Source organism: Nerophis lumbriciformis, linkage group LG04, assembly GCF_033978685.3.
Source record: "Nerophis lumbriciformis linkage group LG04, RoL_Nlum_v2.1, whole genome shotgun sequence".
Classification (NCBI taxonomy): Eukaryota; Metazoa; Chordata; class Actinopteri; order Syngnathiformes; family Syngnathidae; genus Nerophis; species Nerophis lumbriciformis.
In genome coordinates this window covers 31,091,551-31,109,432 of record NC_084551.2, presented here as the reverse complement: position 1 = coordinate 31,109,432, position 17,882 = coordinate 31,091,551, and the positions used below count along the sequence as shown (strand labels likewise).

At 41.4% G+C, this 17,882-nt stretch overlaps 1 protein-coding gene across 1 annotated transcript; it reads left to right on the top strand.

The window, feature by feature from the left end:
• Positions 1-2,214: 2,214 nt before the first annotated feature.
• On the top strand, positions 2,215-12,113 carry LOC133599374 (E3 SUMO-protein ligase ZBED1-like). Its single transcript, XM_061952165.2, has 2 exons — positions 2,215-9,706; positions 10,205-12,113. Exons 1-2 carry the CDS (start codon positions 9,222-9,224, stop codon positions 11,853-11,855), a joined length of 2,136 nt encoding a protein of 711 aa, XP_061808149.1. The 5' UTR covers positions 2,215-9,221; the 3' UTR covers positions 11,856-12,113.
• Positions 12,114-17,882: the final 5,769 nt, after the last annotated feature.

Below are 17,882 nucleotides of genomic sequence, written 5' to 3'. Positions count from 1 at the left end.
ACTTTTGTGTTCATATTGAGGCAGCGTAGCTGGCTTGGTAGAGCGGCCGTGCCAACAACCTGAGGGTTCTAGGTTCGATTCCCGCTTCTGCCATCCTAGTCACAGCTGTTGTGTCCTTGGGCAGGACACTTCACCCACTTGAACCCTGTGCCACCCACACTGGTTTAAAAAAATATAACTTAGATAATGGGTTTCACTATGTAAAGCGCTTTGAGTCACGAGAGAAAAGCGCTATATAAATACAATTCACTTCACATGTATACTTTCAAAATCTGTGTTGTACGATGCTTGTTTACCAACAGTAGTAGTACACTATGCAACCTGCATGTACAATAAGCAGTTTTCATAATTGTCACACATTTTGACCCTTGAATATTAGGGATGTAACGATATCAAAATATTACGGTACGATATTGTCATGGTATTGTCCAAAAAAAAGGCTTTGCAAAAATGTTATAATGTGCAAAATGAAGTGCCAGGAATGTTTAGGATAAACAAACTTACTGTAATTGAAAACAAACATAATGCTCAAATGTTGTAATCATACTTATTACTATATTAACATGTACGTTTAAAGGTGAACTGCCCTTTTTTATTTTTTCTATCATTTACAATCATTATGAAAGTTATGACGACGGATGTATTTTTTTTAATGCATTCTAACTTGTTTGCTCACAGTGGAGCCAATGGGAGGTCCTCTATTCCGCCCATAAAACCCAATAAATAACCATTCAATACCCACCAACATTACTCGATTTACATTTTGTGACTTAAATATTAACCAAGTAATAGTGATATTGTTGTTCTAAGCTCTAACGCAGACACACTATAGCAGGGGTCACCAACCTTTTAGAAACCAAGAGCTACTTCTTGGGTACTGATTAATGCAAAGGGCTACCAGTTTGATACACACTTAAATACATTTTCAGAAATAGTCAATTTGCTCAATTAACCTTTAACTCAATGTTATTATTAATAATTAATGATATTTATCTTTGTGGAAACACTGATCATCTTAATGATTTATCACAATAAATATATATAAAAACAGATAAATATCAATATGCAACACTTTATTTTTATATTTTCTCTAAGTGCACATTTTTCAAATTGAACATTTTCAAATGATCACTTCTAAGACAGTCTTGTGAAATCACAATATCCCATTTTAACTAGCTAGCCACTAACAATTTTTAACAAATCATGAATTACTTTGCACCATGTTTGTACAAATAATAACTCATGTAAAATACAAAAGTCAACTCTCAAATTTTTAAAAAATCATGTCACACTTTGAACTGGACACCAAATCTGTTATCTGTTTCCTTGTCAATTAGTGGGAAGCCTGGCATTGCATGCTGTTAACTAATGTGTTGTACTCTGGTGTGTAACTTGACACTGCAACTCTGAGTGAGTCTTGCAGATGTGCATCAGTGAGGCGTGTTCTGTGTTTGTTCTTGATGAAGTTCATGTCAGAAAAGGCTGATTCACAAAGATAAGTTGAACCAATCAGGCTTGCAACCTTCATAGCTGCTGTGCATACACCACTGTACTTTTCTGTCAACAAGGCACCAAAAGTTTGGTGCAGCCTGGTGGGCTTTGAGGTGGAGGTCATTTTGCAGTGTTACAATTTCAATCTCCACCTGTTCAGCATCCAGGCTGAATGTTGTACTTAACTGCTCAGCAATGCATGATATGTCCACGTTCATGAAAGGATTAGAAATGAACGACACACATGGCTCAAGCTGATCCAGGTCACAAAACCTGTTCTCTAACTCTTGCCCAACTCTGTTTATGACCTGAGAGTACTTTTCTGCAACTTTGTCAAAAGCCTCAGATGCAGAAGCATTGTCTGTCAGCACCATCTGCACAGAGGGAAAGTGCAGCACTTTTTTTCTCTGTAAATGCCAGCTCACTGGTAAGCAGTGTTGGGACTAACGCGTTACAAAGTAACGCCGTTAGTTTCGGCGGTAACTAGTAATCTAACGCGTTATTTTTTATATTTAGTAACTCAGTTACCGTTACGACATGATGCATTACTGCGTTATTTTACGTTATTTTTTATGTAGTATCGGCTAGAAACAGAAGATCTGAGTGTGTTTTATTGGAGCGCTGCGGTGGAAAAGAAAAGGCATGCTTTCTGTGGGTGGGGGCGGGGGGGACTCCCAGACCGTAGTTGAGGGGCGCAGGGGAGACGTTCCTCCAGGGCCTATGTACTCCGGGGCTAACAACCTTCACTTTACCCGGAAGTGGGTCTTTACAGCTGAGGGCGAATGACGAGGCCGGCGGTTTGTTGCAACGTTGTGACTTTATTGGACGCAGCCATCCACCAAGCTAGAGCACCTGCACGCACTCACTGTCACCGCTCGCTCACCTTTCTCGCCCACTCACTCACTGACGTCACTCACCTCACATGCTGTCATATCTTAAAGGGCCACACACACACACACACACACACACACACACACACACACACATACGCTACTCTCATAACAACTAACAAGACATCATGGCGAAGCCAGAAGTCGAGTTTTTTAAACATGGAGACATTCTCAATACTTTTCTTTTGTCGAGCACAAAGAAAATAACATTTTAGTTAAATGTAAGTTGTGTCTTGGATCAAAGATCCTATCTACTCAAAGTTAAAGTGCCATTATGTTGCAGCTATTTAAAATAGTTTTGTCAATTTGTTCTGGCCTGAAATAAATTGGCCCTTTGAAACATGTCTTTGTCTTTGTGTGTTGTATGTAGACCACATTGCTTTCTGAGTTTAGTGATGCAAATACATGTCAAGTTGATCAACACATTGTATTATTCTCCAACAGTACTGAAATGAAGGCTAAAAGGGCATTAATGGGAGCCTTAAAAAAAAGGGGGGGGAAAAGAAGTAACTAAATAGTTACTTTTCACAGTAACGCATTACTTTTTGGTGTAAGTAACTGAGTTAGTAACTGAGTTACTTTTGAAATAAAGTAACTAGTAACTGTAACTAGTTACTGGTTTTCAGTAACTAACCGAACACTGCTGGTAAGTGCTGCTATTTGAGCTATTTTTAGAACAGGCCAGCGGGCGACTCATCTGGTCCTTGCGGGCTACCTGGTGCCCACGGGCACCGCGTTGGTGACCCCTGCACTATAGTAATCACAAGCTTGTGTGCCAATGCTGACATCATCGGCTGATGAGCTGCTTCCTCGTTTCCTTTTTCGTCAAACTTTATTGTAGATCACAAACCATGCTTCTCACCTAGATAGTAGAAGGATGAGGACGTATTCCGACAAGTTGGTACACTTTGACAGCCAATTTAGACAAGGAAATGGCGAGAGCGACACAAAAAGACGCTTGGTTCCAACCCCCTTTTCTTTGCGAGGATTTTGAGTCATTCTTCATCTAAATGAGAACGTATGAACATTGTAGCAGTCAGTTTTCTAAAGATAGCATAGCTTGTACACTAAGTGATCTTTTATTATGTTTGTTGGCTCTCATGAAGTCGGCAGTGAGTAATAATCAGTGATGAAGGAAAAAAAAAAAGCAAACGTGATGCGATTTTTTACTTTATGCGCCGCGTATGCTTAAAGTAAAGCAAAATACCTAAATATTATTTGTTATTAGAAATTGGCCTGTTACTACATTACATATATACTTTAATCATGTATATAAAACCTTAATGGATGTCTTTGAATGTTTTTTAAAGAGCTTTAGAGGCGGAATAGAGCAGCTCCCATAGGCTCCATTGTAAGCAGGCTTTTGATCGAATGTATTTAATAGTTAGAATGCATTAAAAAAAATACATCCAATATCCTGTCTTTCATTGTGATTGTGAACGATAAGCAAAATAAAATAAATAAATAAATAAATTGCCCTTTAAGTGCAAACAATAGTGCAGGAACATCCACTGTTATAAGCAAATATTAAGTTTAAAAAATTTGAAGGGGAACTGCACTTTTTTTGGAATTTTGCCTATCATTCACAATCATTATGAGAGACAAGAATGCTTACAAGATGCGGCTAATTGGAGTCGTTGTTGCCTTCAACGGCCTCCAAAACAACTTCAAAACCCTAATGATGCATGTATAATGTAAATAGGGATGTAACGGTAAACGGTATAATGATAAACCACGGTAAAATTTCAGATGGTTAGTAATAGCGCTTAAGTTTTTAATTACCGAACCAACTTAATTTATTAATGCATTTCAGGCAACACTGCTTAATTCCTGGAAACAGAGTCACAGCAGCGCCGGCGCATGCACACTAACGTCCTTTGGCTTGAAACATTGCGGAAATCAACTACAAAGACTTTGCTTCATAGAGTTCTTCTCAGACTAAACGTAGCCAAGCACTTCAATTAACTTCCTTTCCCCTCGCTTTGTTTCCGTGGAGTCTCGGCGTGCGTTCAAGAGCGCACTGCTGCTATTAGATGACTACAGGTGTGGACAAGACAGACGCATTTGTCCCACGCTAAAAGTATACCATGGAGGAGATGTTTTAATTTTATAACACAGCGTCCTACTGTGTTGTGCATTACAAACTCAAACGCGCTTTGTGCTGACTTAAAAGCTAGCATATCTCTTTCCGTAGTTAGCTTCTACAGCTCATACTGTAGCACGCCGATGTGTTAGGACGCAAGAAAGAGTGCCTCAGTGTCCGCTCTTACAATAACTGTGTTGTTGTTATTGGTTATTTGTCGTAACTTCATTTACTGGAGAAGCATGCTACCGCTAGATAGCTGAAGTACTAACTTAAACGCAAGAGACATTGTTAATGTATTTCAACAATCTAAACTTGTATAAACACATTATTATTTGAGCAACTAAGATATTTAATCGTGCACATTAAACCTACAGGCTGTGCTCTCTTATACAGACGGATCAATCAATACGCGATCGATAGGCTTTTTGGATGTTTTTTTAGAGGGCTTCACAGGCGGAATAAAGCGACTCCCATTGGCTCTATTGCTAGCTGACTTCTGTTTGTGTTTATTTACGATTTAGAATGCTTAAAAAACATGTGTTGTCTTACATTTTATGAATGATAGACAAATATGAAAAAAAAGTGCAGTTCCCTTCTAGTTGAATATCCTTCCTTTAGATTATGAACATTTTATCCAAATAAATTATTGTATTGTTAATAGTTTTATCAATTAATTAAGACAAAAAGGTCAGATTGTACTTAGACAAAAGTCTTGTTGCATACAAAGATAATGTACAGTACTTAATTGAAGACATTGAAGGTGAACTGCACTTCTTTTTTTGTCTATTGTTCACAAGCATTATGAGAGACAAGAACACACCTGTCTTTTTTTTTTTTTTTTTTTTACGATTTTAAAGATGATAAACAACGCTTGAAAGATGCGGGTAATGGGAGTCACTGTTGTAGCCTTCACAGCCCTCTAAAACAACTTCAGAACCCTCCAGCAACGTTTTATATACACAGTGCTAGTCTATATATAATTTAGTAACGGACACGTTCATAACAATATGTAATATGTTCATTATATACTGTATTGTGATCATTTTAATCATTTCCGGAATTGATGTATTACATGCGTTGATTTCTGTTTCCATAGAAGCATACGTCTGACTTCTGGCAACATGTGTGTTCCTACTTCTACTACTACTACGAGTGTGTTTTCTAACCATGGCAGACTTGGTAATAGACAACGAAGACGACTATTTTTAGACAAATGAGGATTTACAACCTTATACTTTTGAAAGTAAATATACTACTGCTTATAGAAGCAAGCAAAAAAGAAGAGTGAGACTTTAGAGCAGATGGAAGACGGAAGAGGGGGATAAAAGCGTTTTTCACGCTATAAAGATGGAACTTAGAGCCAAGCTATTTTGGCTAAAATAGATTGCTGACCCAAAATCAACAGAAAATGTCCCTGGCCAGCTGGACCAGACAGAGGACTGTGCATCGAGTGAGTCACTCTAATATCGATCATGATACACGCAGCACGTCATGCCTGTTTGTAGTACAGTATATACCCTGTCTGGCTAGCTCAGCAGTGTACAAACAAAAGATGAAATGTGGGCTAATACTTTACAGATACTGTAATATTATTGTTTATATTTTTCAGTCAGCACAAATTGGTGTAGTCTCGCAGTGTTGTGCATTGCAAACTCAAACGCTTTTCGTGTTGTTGTAGAAGCTTGCTTACCTCTTGCCGTAGTTGTTTTTTACGGCTAATACCGAAGCACGTCAATGTGTCACTACGATAGAAAAAGAGTGTTCGCTCTTACAATAACAATTTCACCACAGCTTGGTTATTATACGGGTTACGGAACATAAATGCAGTATTGACGGTTTTTGAATGCATTTTTAAAGTAATTTAGAGGTAGAATTGATGCTCCCATTAGCTGCATTGCTAGCCACCGAGAACTAGACGATTTTCATGTTAGAAAGCGAGAAAAAAACAACCTTTTGTCTTTTTGTCTCATAATGATTGTGATCGATAGGCAAAAGTGCAGTTCCCCTTTAACATCGGAACATAAAGTCCTGAGGCCTCATTTATTAATAAAACTTGTGTAATTTCCTACTAAAAATGGTGTACGATCAGGTCAGATGTATTTAAGTGTGCACAACTGCACACACATTAATCCAAGCACATTTCTTTAATGCATCCCGATTAACATGGAATTGAGCACACATGTTGGAGTCGCTGGCCACGACCAGGCCATTCCCTGGTCACACCTCCTTTAAGATATGCAAATTAGGGATGTCCGATAATGGCTTTTTGCCGATATCCAATATTTCGATATTGTCCAACTCTTTAATTACCGATACCGATATCAACCGATACCGATATATACAGTCGTGGAATCAACACATTATTATGCCTAATTTGGACAACCAGGTATGGTGAAGATAAGGTCCTTTAAAAAATAAAAAATAAAAATAAGATAAATAAATTAAAAACATTTTCTTGAATAAAAAAGAAAGTAAAACAATATAAAAACAGTTACATAGAAACTAGTAATTAATGAAAATTAGTCAAATTAACTGTTAAAGGTTAGTACTATTAGTGGACCAGCAGCACGCACAATCATGTGTGCTTACGGACTGTATCCCTTGCAGACTGTATTGATATATTGATGTATAATGTAGGAACCAGAATATTAATAACAGAAAGAAACAACCCTTTTGTGTGAATGAGTGTAAATGGGTGAGGGAGGTTTATTGGGTTGGTGCACTAATTGTAAGTGCATCTTGTGTTTTTTATGTTGATTTAATAAAACTTTTTTTTTTTAACGATACCGATAATAAAAAACGATACCGATAATTTCCGATATTACATTTTAAAGCATTTATCGGCCGATAATATCGGCAGGCCGATATTATCGGACATCTCTAATGCAAATCTTATATTCAAATTAGCAATGTGCCTGAGATTTTCCACTCACAGTCAGAAGACATAAAGATAATAATCAAAATGGCAAAAATTAAGAATTTCACCGGCAATGAGTTGGAGGTCTTACTGGAGTGTAAAAATGTTAGTGCAGCAGTGCATGCGCCTGGCAAACGGGAACACTTTACGCTCGGGTTTTTAACATGAGTATAATGTGCAAACAGAGACAATCAGGGGCTTGTTTTTAAGATCTTAAGAGTCAACAACTTAAACCACTGACTCGTAATGATGCTGTACAAAGGGATATACTGTACAAATTCGGGGGCACATCATGTGCATCACAGCGATTAATTTTAGGACAATTACATATATAAATGTACTCACCAAGAAGCCACCACTCGTGCACAATGACAGCTTGTAGTCTCTTCCCAACCATGCTGTTATTTACAGTGTACGAATCATGCGTCAAACCAGGCCACATTGTTGCAATGTTGGTTAATTGTATTTGTGTATCATATAAGATCTGTGCATTGATCGAATCAAAATGTTTCCTGTTGACATATACATATGTGATTGTGCTTTTAGAGCAATGTGTGTGAAGTCGATAGTTCTGCATTATTAGAAACATCAGCTGTCGCTGCAAATTGCCCTTTAATGTTGGCCTGTTCTGCTGCATTGTATGGGAAATGAATATACCTCGCTAACATGCCTATAAATTCTTACCACACGGCTGGCATGGCTCAGCTCAGGGCCGACTGGCACAATCCCGATCGGTCGGCTAGCTCCCTCTGAAATGCACTGGTTGCAAAGAATCCTAGTGTGGTCAGCACCTGTGTGGGCACAGGCAACGCATGGCCCTTCGCTGTGTTGTGCTTTACAAGAGGCCTCAGCTCTGCGTACATTTTCCAGGAGGAGCGCTCGAGGGAACCTGAAGTGGCTCATGAGCCAGGTGTCATCATTTGCGAATAAATACAGTCTGTCTTGGAAAACACACTCTCTTCGCAGTGCACCATTAACAATTTATTCTAATACTGCTAAAGCAGTCAATGTTTTAATGTAGTTTTTTGCTCCATTTTGTCTCTGCTTTTATAGCCATTAGTGTAATTGCATATACACTTGTTCATATGTTTCTGATGTGCACATCAATGAGTCTGAGGAGTAATGGTTTGCACATGTTTTTTATTTAAACAGTTACCCAACATCACCTCTATGCGTTGCCAAACTATCCACAGCATGTAGAAATGTGTGTATGTGAGCCATGAAGTTGGCGTGAGGCACCAAACATTTCCACGTTCAGTTCACTTTTGATACATTTCAACTGTGACGTCTTGCAGGACTCCCAGAGTTCATCAAGATTATTTAGTTGTATGACCTTCTCCTTCATCTCACCTCAGGCATGCTCAAAAACATGTCTGACCTTGTTTTGCTTTCAGGAACTTTGATGTGCAGGCAGAAGTCTGAAATGATGCTAAAGAACTTGCCATTTCTTGTGATTGTACTTCTTAAGTACAATGACAGTAAAGTTCCATTCTATTGCAATTTGAAGTAATGGACAGCAAAAGGTTCTTGATACTTCCAGCTGTTGATGTTGCCATCCACTCTGCAGATCTCTCGCACACCCATACTGGATGTAACCCCCAAACTTTGATTTTCCCGCCGCCGACTTTGACTGCTTTGTGGGTCATTCTTGGGTCCACGCAGGTTCCAACAGGTCTTCTGTATTTGCGGCAATTGGGATGTGGTTCAGTGGATGATTCATTGGGAAAATTCACCTTCTGCCACTTTTTCACTGTCAATCTTTTCTATGTGAACTGTGAGCCTTCACAAGTTTAATTTGTAAGCTCTAATTAGGCCATAGAGACCACTGCGTGAGAAAATGTATCAAACTGTTGTTGGAGATACAGAGGTTTCGGAAAAAAGCCTGGCCATCGGACAGTTGTTTTACAGGATCTGCCTGACCTGGGCTTGTTCTGAACATCACATTCTTCAAATTTGTTTTCATCATCCTGGCGTTTGGATATATTATAGATGTCTGCCACCTAAGGCTGAAACGACGCGTCGACGTCATCGGTTACGTAAATACGTCGACGTCATTTTTGTGCGTCGGCGCGTCGCATATTTACGTCACACCACTGTCATGGCGGAGCGCAGAGCAAACGATGCGAGCGAGGGGAAAAAAACACGCCAAAAGTCGTCAAAAGTGTGGGAGTATTTTAATAAACGGCCTAATAATGTTGTTTTATGCACACTGTGTCGAGCGGAAATGGCGTATCACAGCAGCACAACGGCTATGAACGAGCATCTAAAAAGAAAACATCCGACAGCGTTCTTCCCATCACCATCAACGAGTCAATCATCCGCGTGAGTATACGTTGTCATCATTACAAAAAAACATGAATGTGTCATTTGTATCTGCGTTGTAAATTCATAAACTAAAGCACCGTTTCGCTCTGAGAGGCGCGTTTGGCGTGCCTGTTCAGTGTTTACAAAGACGCGCTCCTCTTTAACGCTAACGTTAATAAGTTGTACAAATACCTTTTACAACATTAACAGTTACATATACTATCTTTAACGCTAACGTTAATAAGTTGTGCAAATACCTTTTACAACATTAACAGTTACTTATACTATCTTTAACGCTAACGTTAATAAGTTGTGCAAATACCTTTTACAACATTAACAGTTACATATACTATGTACAAACGAACAATTAACTTCACTTTAATCATACTATCATTGTTGTGTTATTAAACCAATTTAACAAGATAATGTGTGTAGTTTAATTAACCTTTTGTATTAAAGTAAGCTGTATTTGGGTATATTTAAAATGAAAATTAATTGTTGTCTCTTATGTTGCAGCAAACGACAAAGCAGTGTCCAGGATTTTTTTCCAAAGAGGCATGGGACTGAATGCACACCCCAAGTGGCCGCTGACCTGACTGATGGTGTCCTGGAAATGATGGTCATAGACATGAGGCCATTAAATATGGTAGAAGGGGAAGGGTTTCAAAAAATGATCAAACGGTTTCACTCTGGCTACACACTACCATCAAGAACCCACTTCACTAAGCTTATGGAGCAAAAATACACAAAGAAAATGAATGAAGTCAAAGCAATCCTGAAAAATGTGAAAGGAAAACTGACACTCACAACTGATGCATGGACAAGTATGGCCACTGAAGCTTACCTTGGTGTCACCATTCACTTTGTTAATGATGAGTGGGAGCTTACCTCAATTAACTTGACAACAATGCCCCTCAATGAAAAGCACACTGCAGAAAACATTGCCTCTTGGATTGAGGATGTTGTCAATAAGTTTGAAATAAACATAAAACTAGTACAAGTCATTGTACATGACAATGCTGCAAATGTTGTTGCAGCTTTAAGAGTTCTTGAGGAAAGACATGGTGTTTCATCCCTCAGATGTGTTGGCCATACTCTACAGCTTGTAGTTAACCATGCTCTAAAGGACAACCACATCAGCAGAGCTTTAGGAGCAGCAAGAAGTTTGGTCGAGCACTTCAGAAAAAGTGAGCTATCCAGTACAAAACTAAAGGTTAAGCAAAAACAAATGGGTTCTCCAGACCACAGCCTCATACAAGATGTGTCTGTGAGATGGAACAGTTCCTTTTACATGATTAGTCGCCTGCTTGAGCAGAGGTGGCCAATAACAGCAACTCTGTCAGATCCGGAGGTCACTCAAAGAGGGAAGCATTTTCTGGATCTTAAGGCTGACCAGTGGAGCTTGCTTGAAGAACTTGAACAAGTTCTGAAACCTTTTGAATGTGCAACTGTGTACCTGAGTGGAGAATCTTATGTAACAGTTTCCGCTGTCCCTCTGCTGGTCAAAGGGCTTCGGAAGGCTACACAAACTGCTTTTGAAAATGCATCAATCAAGTGTTTCCAGGTCACTGCTGCACGTGAGATAACATCCAGGTGGGAAGCCGAGACCACATTCAAAGATGATGGACCAAATGTGTGCATATTAGCAGCTGCACTTGACCCACGATTCAGGAAGCTGAAATTCCTGACTGCAGATGAGTGTTTAAAAGTTCAATACAAGCTGCATGCAATAGTTCTGGAGGAGAAAAGAAGGGAAAAGGAGACACACGCTCAACAGGGCACAGCAATGCAAGTGGAAAGACCAGATGCTGACAGGCGGCCTGTATCTTTACTAGACACACTTCTTGGCTCAGATTCAGATGAACTCAGCAACAATGAGGAAGACAACAATGACAGTAATGATGCTGAAATGGTCAGAAACGAGTTAGTGTCTTATTTTGGAGAATCCCCCATTTCCAAGGATGAAAACCCATTAAAATGGTGGAAAGAACATCAGGCAAGGTTTCCAAATCTGGCAATGCTGGCTCGGTCTTACCTCTCAGTTCCAGCCACATCGACCCCTTCTGAGCGCCTATTTTCAGCTGCTGGGAATATTGTAAACAAGAAAAGAACCAGCCTCACCCCAGAGCATGTAGACATGCTAACCTTTCTTCATTACAACTGTTAGTCACTCACTGGAATGAGTAGAATTGGTTATAGTGTACTGTGTTGGACTGGATGTTTATTTTGCACATTTTAAAAGCAATACTTAATGTTTACAGTGCTCCAGAATATTTAGATTGGCACAAATGTTTACAGTGTTACAGAATGTTTTGCCATGTTTTCAATGTTGACTGAGTGGCCATACTTTTTTTTTTTGGAAATAAAAGCCATGCCTTTTGAAAAAACTGGCCTAAATTTATTTTTTTCATCTTAATTTTAAATAAAAAAAATAATCGGTAAAAGGAAAAATAATCTATAGATTAATCGAAAAAATAATCTATGGATTAACCGATTAATCGAAAAATAATCTATAGATTAATCGATAGAAAAATAATCGTTAGCTGCAGCCCTACTGCCACCTATCTCATCAGCATACTTGGTCTTCAAGCTCTTGATGCTCAGCACTTTGGGTTGTGGTTGAATCTTTGGCATATTGTCAGAGGTCAGGTTGCACTTCACATGAAGGCTGGGTGTGCTGAGGTTACTTTTATATATACCTGGGAGTGTTTTAATTTCAGTGTTTCTCACAGGTTGAGCTTTAATCTGTGATTGATTGAATCATTTTTAAACATGACAATACTTTTGTCCTTGCAAAAACAGATGTTATGGTCTTAACCAAGCTGTAAACATAACAATTTTTAAGGTTTCATTTTGCTCACAGTTATTAGTGTTAAAGCCCTTGAGTATATTATTTGTGGTCGACTGTTACAGCTTGTGGATAAAGATAAAAAAGATTAAGGAGACATTGAACGACAAGGATAAGAAAGTTGAGCCAGTGGTTGAAAAGTATGCAGGCTTGTGGAATGTTTGGAAAAATGTATTTCTCTTGTTCGAGTCAGGAGGGTTGTCGCATGGATACAGACAGTTGATATAACCTGCCTGTTCCAGCCCCTGCATCCGTTCTGCCTGGGGCTCAAACCTGGGTTCTCCAGTGAGAGTCAAGGGAACTAGGCACCAAGCTAAAATCCCAAGTTGTCAACTTGATTTCTAGCGCAAACTCTTCAGGTATCAGAGAGTGAGGTGTACCAATGCACACTGGCACAGCCACACTGGCTGGTCTCCGTTACACTCGCCCCTCCAAACCTTACTCTCATCCGGGTGACAGCACCACTGTAACCTGGACCAACCGAGGGCTTGAAACCTGGGTCCTTCGAATGAGAGTTGCTCGGCACCAAGCTAAACACGATTTCTAATGCAAACTCTTAGGCGTCAGGGAGAGAGGTTTAACAATGTACACTTCCACAGCCACACTGGCTGGCCTCTTTTACACTAAGATGAGGCTTAAATTACATGGGAGAATCAAGGCAAACCTGTGTTTGGGGAAAATTAAAGCAGAGCTTAAGTCTTATACCGTCACTTTCTGAACCCTCTTTCACCCTGTGAGGAAGTGAGAGACAAAGAAAACAAACAGACGTGGTCATCAATGCGGGAAAAATTATTGAGTTCTTTATATTAATCGTACAATTAATTGATTATTGGCCAAGGCATATGTGTGATGACCACATGTTGTCCAAAAGCCATGTCGAAAACACTGTGCTGCTAGTCTTGACAATCTGCATATCCGCAACACATCTTCTCTGCTTGTGTTGTTGTTGACAAGACCACAGATGCCAAGGATTGTAGTAATAATAATACTAATAATGATGATGAATTAGATTTATATACAACTTTTCGAGACACTCAAAGCACTTTTACAGTGAGAACTGAAAACACATAATTCATTCACACATTGATTGTGCTAAGCTACATTTGTAGTCACGTAAGCCGTGGGATAGACTGATGCAAACTTTGTTGCCAATTTGCGCCTATGGCCTCTCCAACCACCACAAAACATTCATTCATACACCAGTGTGAGCAGCATTGGGAGCAAGGTGAGTGAAGTGTCTTGCGCAAGAACGCAACGGCAGTGACATGGACGGCGGTAGCTGGATTTGTACTAGAAACCCCTAAGTTGCTGGACAGCCACTCTACCAGCTGAGCCACGCCGCCCCAGGGTCTCCAACATTGTCATTTCTAAATTCATGACAGTCGTAACTTGAGAGGCACTCTTTCTTTGTTTTTTTAGGTTTTTTGTTTTTTTCTTAAAACAGTCTCGATACATAGCAGCTGTCAAGAGCCCTAAAACAAAGAAGCACACTTCCATCCTTCAAAATAACAGCTTTGCGCAAAATCCTGTCCGACTGTTCTAACAAAATAAAGGTTGCAGAAAAGTAGCTTATGTATGTAAGCATGTTGTATTTGAAGCACTCGTTGGTACATTTATGTAGATAATGATTATGCTTTAACTTAAAGGGGAACTGCACTTTTTTTTTTTTTTTTTGCCTATTGTTCACATAAATTATGAGAGACAAGAACACATACATGTATGGTTTTTTTAGGATTGTAAAGATGGTTTCAAGATGTGGCTAATGTGTGTCACCATTATAGCCTTCAAAGCCCTCTAAACAACTTCAAAATCCTCCACCACTACACACTGGAAGTTTGTACATTCGTGGTCAAAAGTTAACATACAATTGTGAAGGAAATAATGTCATGGCTGTCTTGAGTTTCCAATAATTCCTACAACTCTTATTTTTTTGTGATAGACTGATTGGAGCACATACTTGTTTGTCACAAAAAACATTCATGAAGTTTGGTTCTTTTATGAATGTATTATGGGTCTACTGAAAATGTGACCAAAACTGCTGGGTCAAAAGTATACATACAGCAACATACATTATCAATTTTGGTGATGTAGAAAAGTTACAATCAAATCCAATTAGCTTCATGGCATGGCCTCTTTCTTAACTTCATTTGAGTGATTATGATTGACGACATCTGTTGACTTCTCTGAGCTCATTTAAATAGAGCTCATGTGATGCAGTCTTTAGACTCGGTTACAAACATGACAATGGGAAAGTCAAAGGAACTCAGCACAGATCTGAAAAAACGAATCATTGACTTGAACAAGTCAGTAAAGTCATTTGGAGCCATTTCAAAGCAGCTTAAGGTCCGAAGAGCAACAGTACAGACAATTGTTCGTAAGTATAAAGTGCATGGCACAGTTTTGCCACTGCCACAATCAGGAAGAAAACGCAAGCTATCACCTGCTGCTGATAGAAAATTGGTCAGGATGATCAAGAGTCAACCAAGAACCACCAAAAAGCAGGTCTGTAATGAATTGGAAGCTACTAGAACACAGGTGTCAGTGTTTTGCATCGCCATGGACTGAGAGGCTATCATGCAAGAAGGAAGCCCTTGCTCCAGAAGTGACACCTTAAAGCTCATCTAAAGTTTGCTGCTGATCACATGGGCAAAGATAAGACCTTCTGGAGGAAAGTTCTGTGGTCAGATGAAACAAAAATTTAGCTGTTTGGCCACAATACCCAGCAATATGTTTGGAGGAGAAAAGGTGAGGCCTTTAATCCCAGTAACACTATTCCTACCGTCAAGCATGGTGGTGGTAGTATTATGCCCTGGACCTGATTTGCTGCCAATCGAACTGGTGCTTTACAGAGAGTAAATGGGACAATGAAAAAGGATGATTACCTCCAAATTCTTCAGGACAACCTAAAATCATCAGCCCGTAGGTTGGGTCTTGGGCGCAGTTGGGTGTTCCAACAGGACAATGACCCCAAACACACATCAAAAGTGGTAAAGGAATGGCTAAATCAGGCTAGAATTAAGGTTTTAGAATGGCCATCCCCAAGTCATGACTTAAACCCCATTTAGAACATGTGGACAATGCTGAAGAAACAAGTCCTTGTCAGAAAACCAACAAATTTAGCTGAACTGCACCAATTTTGTCAAAAGGAGTGGTCAAAAATTAAACCGGAAGCTTGCCAGAAGCTTGTGGATGGCTACCAAAAGCGCCTTATTGCAGTGAAACTTGCCAAGGGACATGTAACCAAATATTAACATTGCTGTATGTATACTCTCCTCTCTGAGTTGCCACCTTATCGTGGTAGAGGTGTTTGCGTGTCCTAATGATCCTGGGAGCTATGTTGTCCGGGGGCTTCCATGCCCCCTGGTAGGGTCTCCCAAGGCAAACAGGTCCTAGGTGAGGGATCAGACAAAGAGCAGCTCGAAGACTTCTATGGAAATGCAAAAACCGAGACTCAGATTTCCCTCACCCGGACGCGGGTCACCGGGGCCCCCCTCTGGAGCCAGGCCCGGAGTTGGGGCACGATGGTGAGCGCCTGTCTCCATGGGGCCCGGCCGGGCACAGCCCGAAGAGGCTACGTGGGTCCCCCCTCCAATGGGCTCACCACTCATGGGAGGGGCCATAGAGGTCGGGTGCGTTATGAGCTGGGCGGAAGCCGAAGGCAGGGCACTTGGCGGTCCGATCCTTGGCTACATAAGTTAGCTCTTGGGGCGTGGAATGTCACCTCGCTGGGGGGGGAAGGAGCCTGAGCTAGTGCGCGAGGTGGAGAAGTTCCGGCTGGATATAGTCGAACTCACTTCGATGCACAGCAAGGGCTCTGAAACCAGTTCTCTCGAGAGGGGCTGGACTCTCTTCCACACTGGCGATGCATGAGGTGAGAGGCGACGGGCTGGGGTAGCAATTTTTGTTGCTCCCCGGCTCAAAGCCTGCACGTTGAAGTTCAACCCAGTGGACGAGAGGGTAGCTTCCCTCCGCCTTCGGGTGGGGGGACGGGTCCTGACTGTTGTTTGTGCTTACGCACCAAACAGCAGTTCAGAGTACCCACCCTTTTTGGATACACTCGAGGGAGTACTGGAAAGTGCTCCCCCGGGTGATTCCCTTGTCCTACTGGGGGACTTCAACGCTCATGTTGGCAACGACAGTGAAACCTGGAGTGGCGTGATTGGGAAGAATGGCCGCCCAGATCTAAACCCGAGTGGTGTTTTGTTATTGGACTTTTGTGCTCGTCACAGATTGTCCATAACAAACAGCATGTTCAAACATAAGGGTGTCCATATGTGCACTTGGCCGCAGTTCCATGAACGACTTTGTAGTTGTGTCATCGGATTTGCGGCCTCATGTTTTGGACACTCGGGTGAAGAGAGGGGCGCAGCCTTCCACCGATCACCACTTGGTAGTGAGTTGGCTGCGATGGTGGGGGAGGATGCCGGACAGACCTGGCAGGCCCAAACGCATTGTGAGGGTCTGCTGGGAACGTCTAGCAGAGTCTCCTGTCAGAGAGAGTTTCAATTTCCACCTCCGGAAGAACTTTGAACATGTCACGAGGGAGGTGCTGGACATTGAGTCCGAGTGGACCATGTTCCGCACCTCTATTGTCGAGGCGGCTGATTGGAGCTGTGGCCGCAAGGTAGTTGGTGCCTGTCGTGGCGGTAATCCTAGAACCCGTTGGTGGACACCGGCGGTGAGGGATGCCGTCAAGCTGAAGAAAGAGTCCTATCGGGTTCTTTTGGCTCATAGGACTCCGGAGGCAGCGGACAGGTACCGACAGGCCAAGCGGTGTGCGGCTTCAGCAGTTGCGGAGGAAAACACTCGGACATTGGAGGAGCTCGGGGAAGCCATGGAAAACTGCTTCGAAGTGATTCTGGACCACCATCCGCCGCCTCAGGAAGGGGAAGCAGTGCACTGTCAACACCGTGTATGGTGAGGATGGTGTTCTGCTGACTTCGACTGCGGATGTTGTGGATCGGTGGAGGGAATACTTCGAAGACCTCCTCAATCCCACCAACACGTCTTCCTATGAGGAAGCAGTGCCTGGGGAATCTGTGGTGGGCTCTCCTATTTCTGGGGATGAGGTTGCAGAGGTAGTTAAAAAGCTCCTTGGTGGCAAGGCCCCGGGGGCGGATGAGATGTGCCCGGAGTTCCTTAAGGCTCTGGATGCTGTGGGGGTGTCTTGGTTGACAAGACTCTGCAGCATCGCATGGGTATCGGGGGCGGTACCTATGGATTGGCAGACCGGGGTGGTGGTTCCTCTTTAAGAAGAGGAACCGTTCGGAAGGTGTGTTCCAACTATCGTGGGATCACACTTCTCAGCCTTACCGGTAAGGTCTATTCAGGTGCACTGGAGAGGAG

What these genes read in the sequence shown, in the direction of transcription:
- LOC133599374 (XM_061952165.2), top strand. Translation starts at nt 9,222, where the DNA reads ATGTATCAAACTGTTGTTGGAGATACAGAGGTTTCGGAAAAAAGCCTG. An exon ending in TCAACGAGTCAATCATCCGC is followed by an intron (nt 9,707 to 10,204) that starts GTGAGTATACGT and finishes CTTATGTTGCAG; the next exon opens with CAAACGACAAAGCAGTGTCC.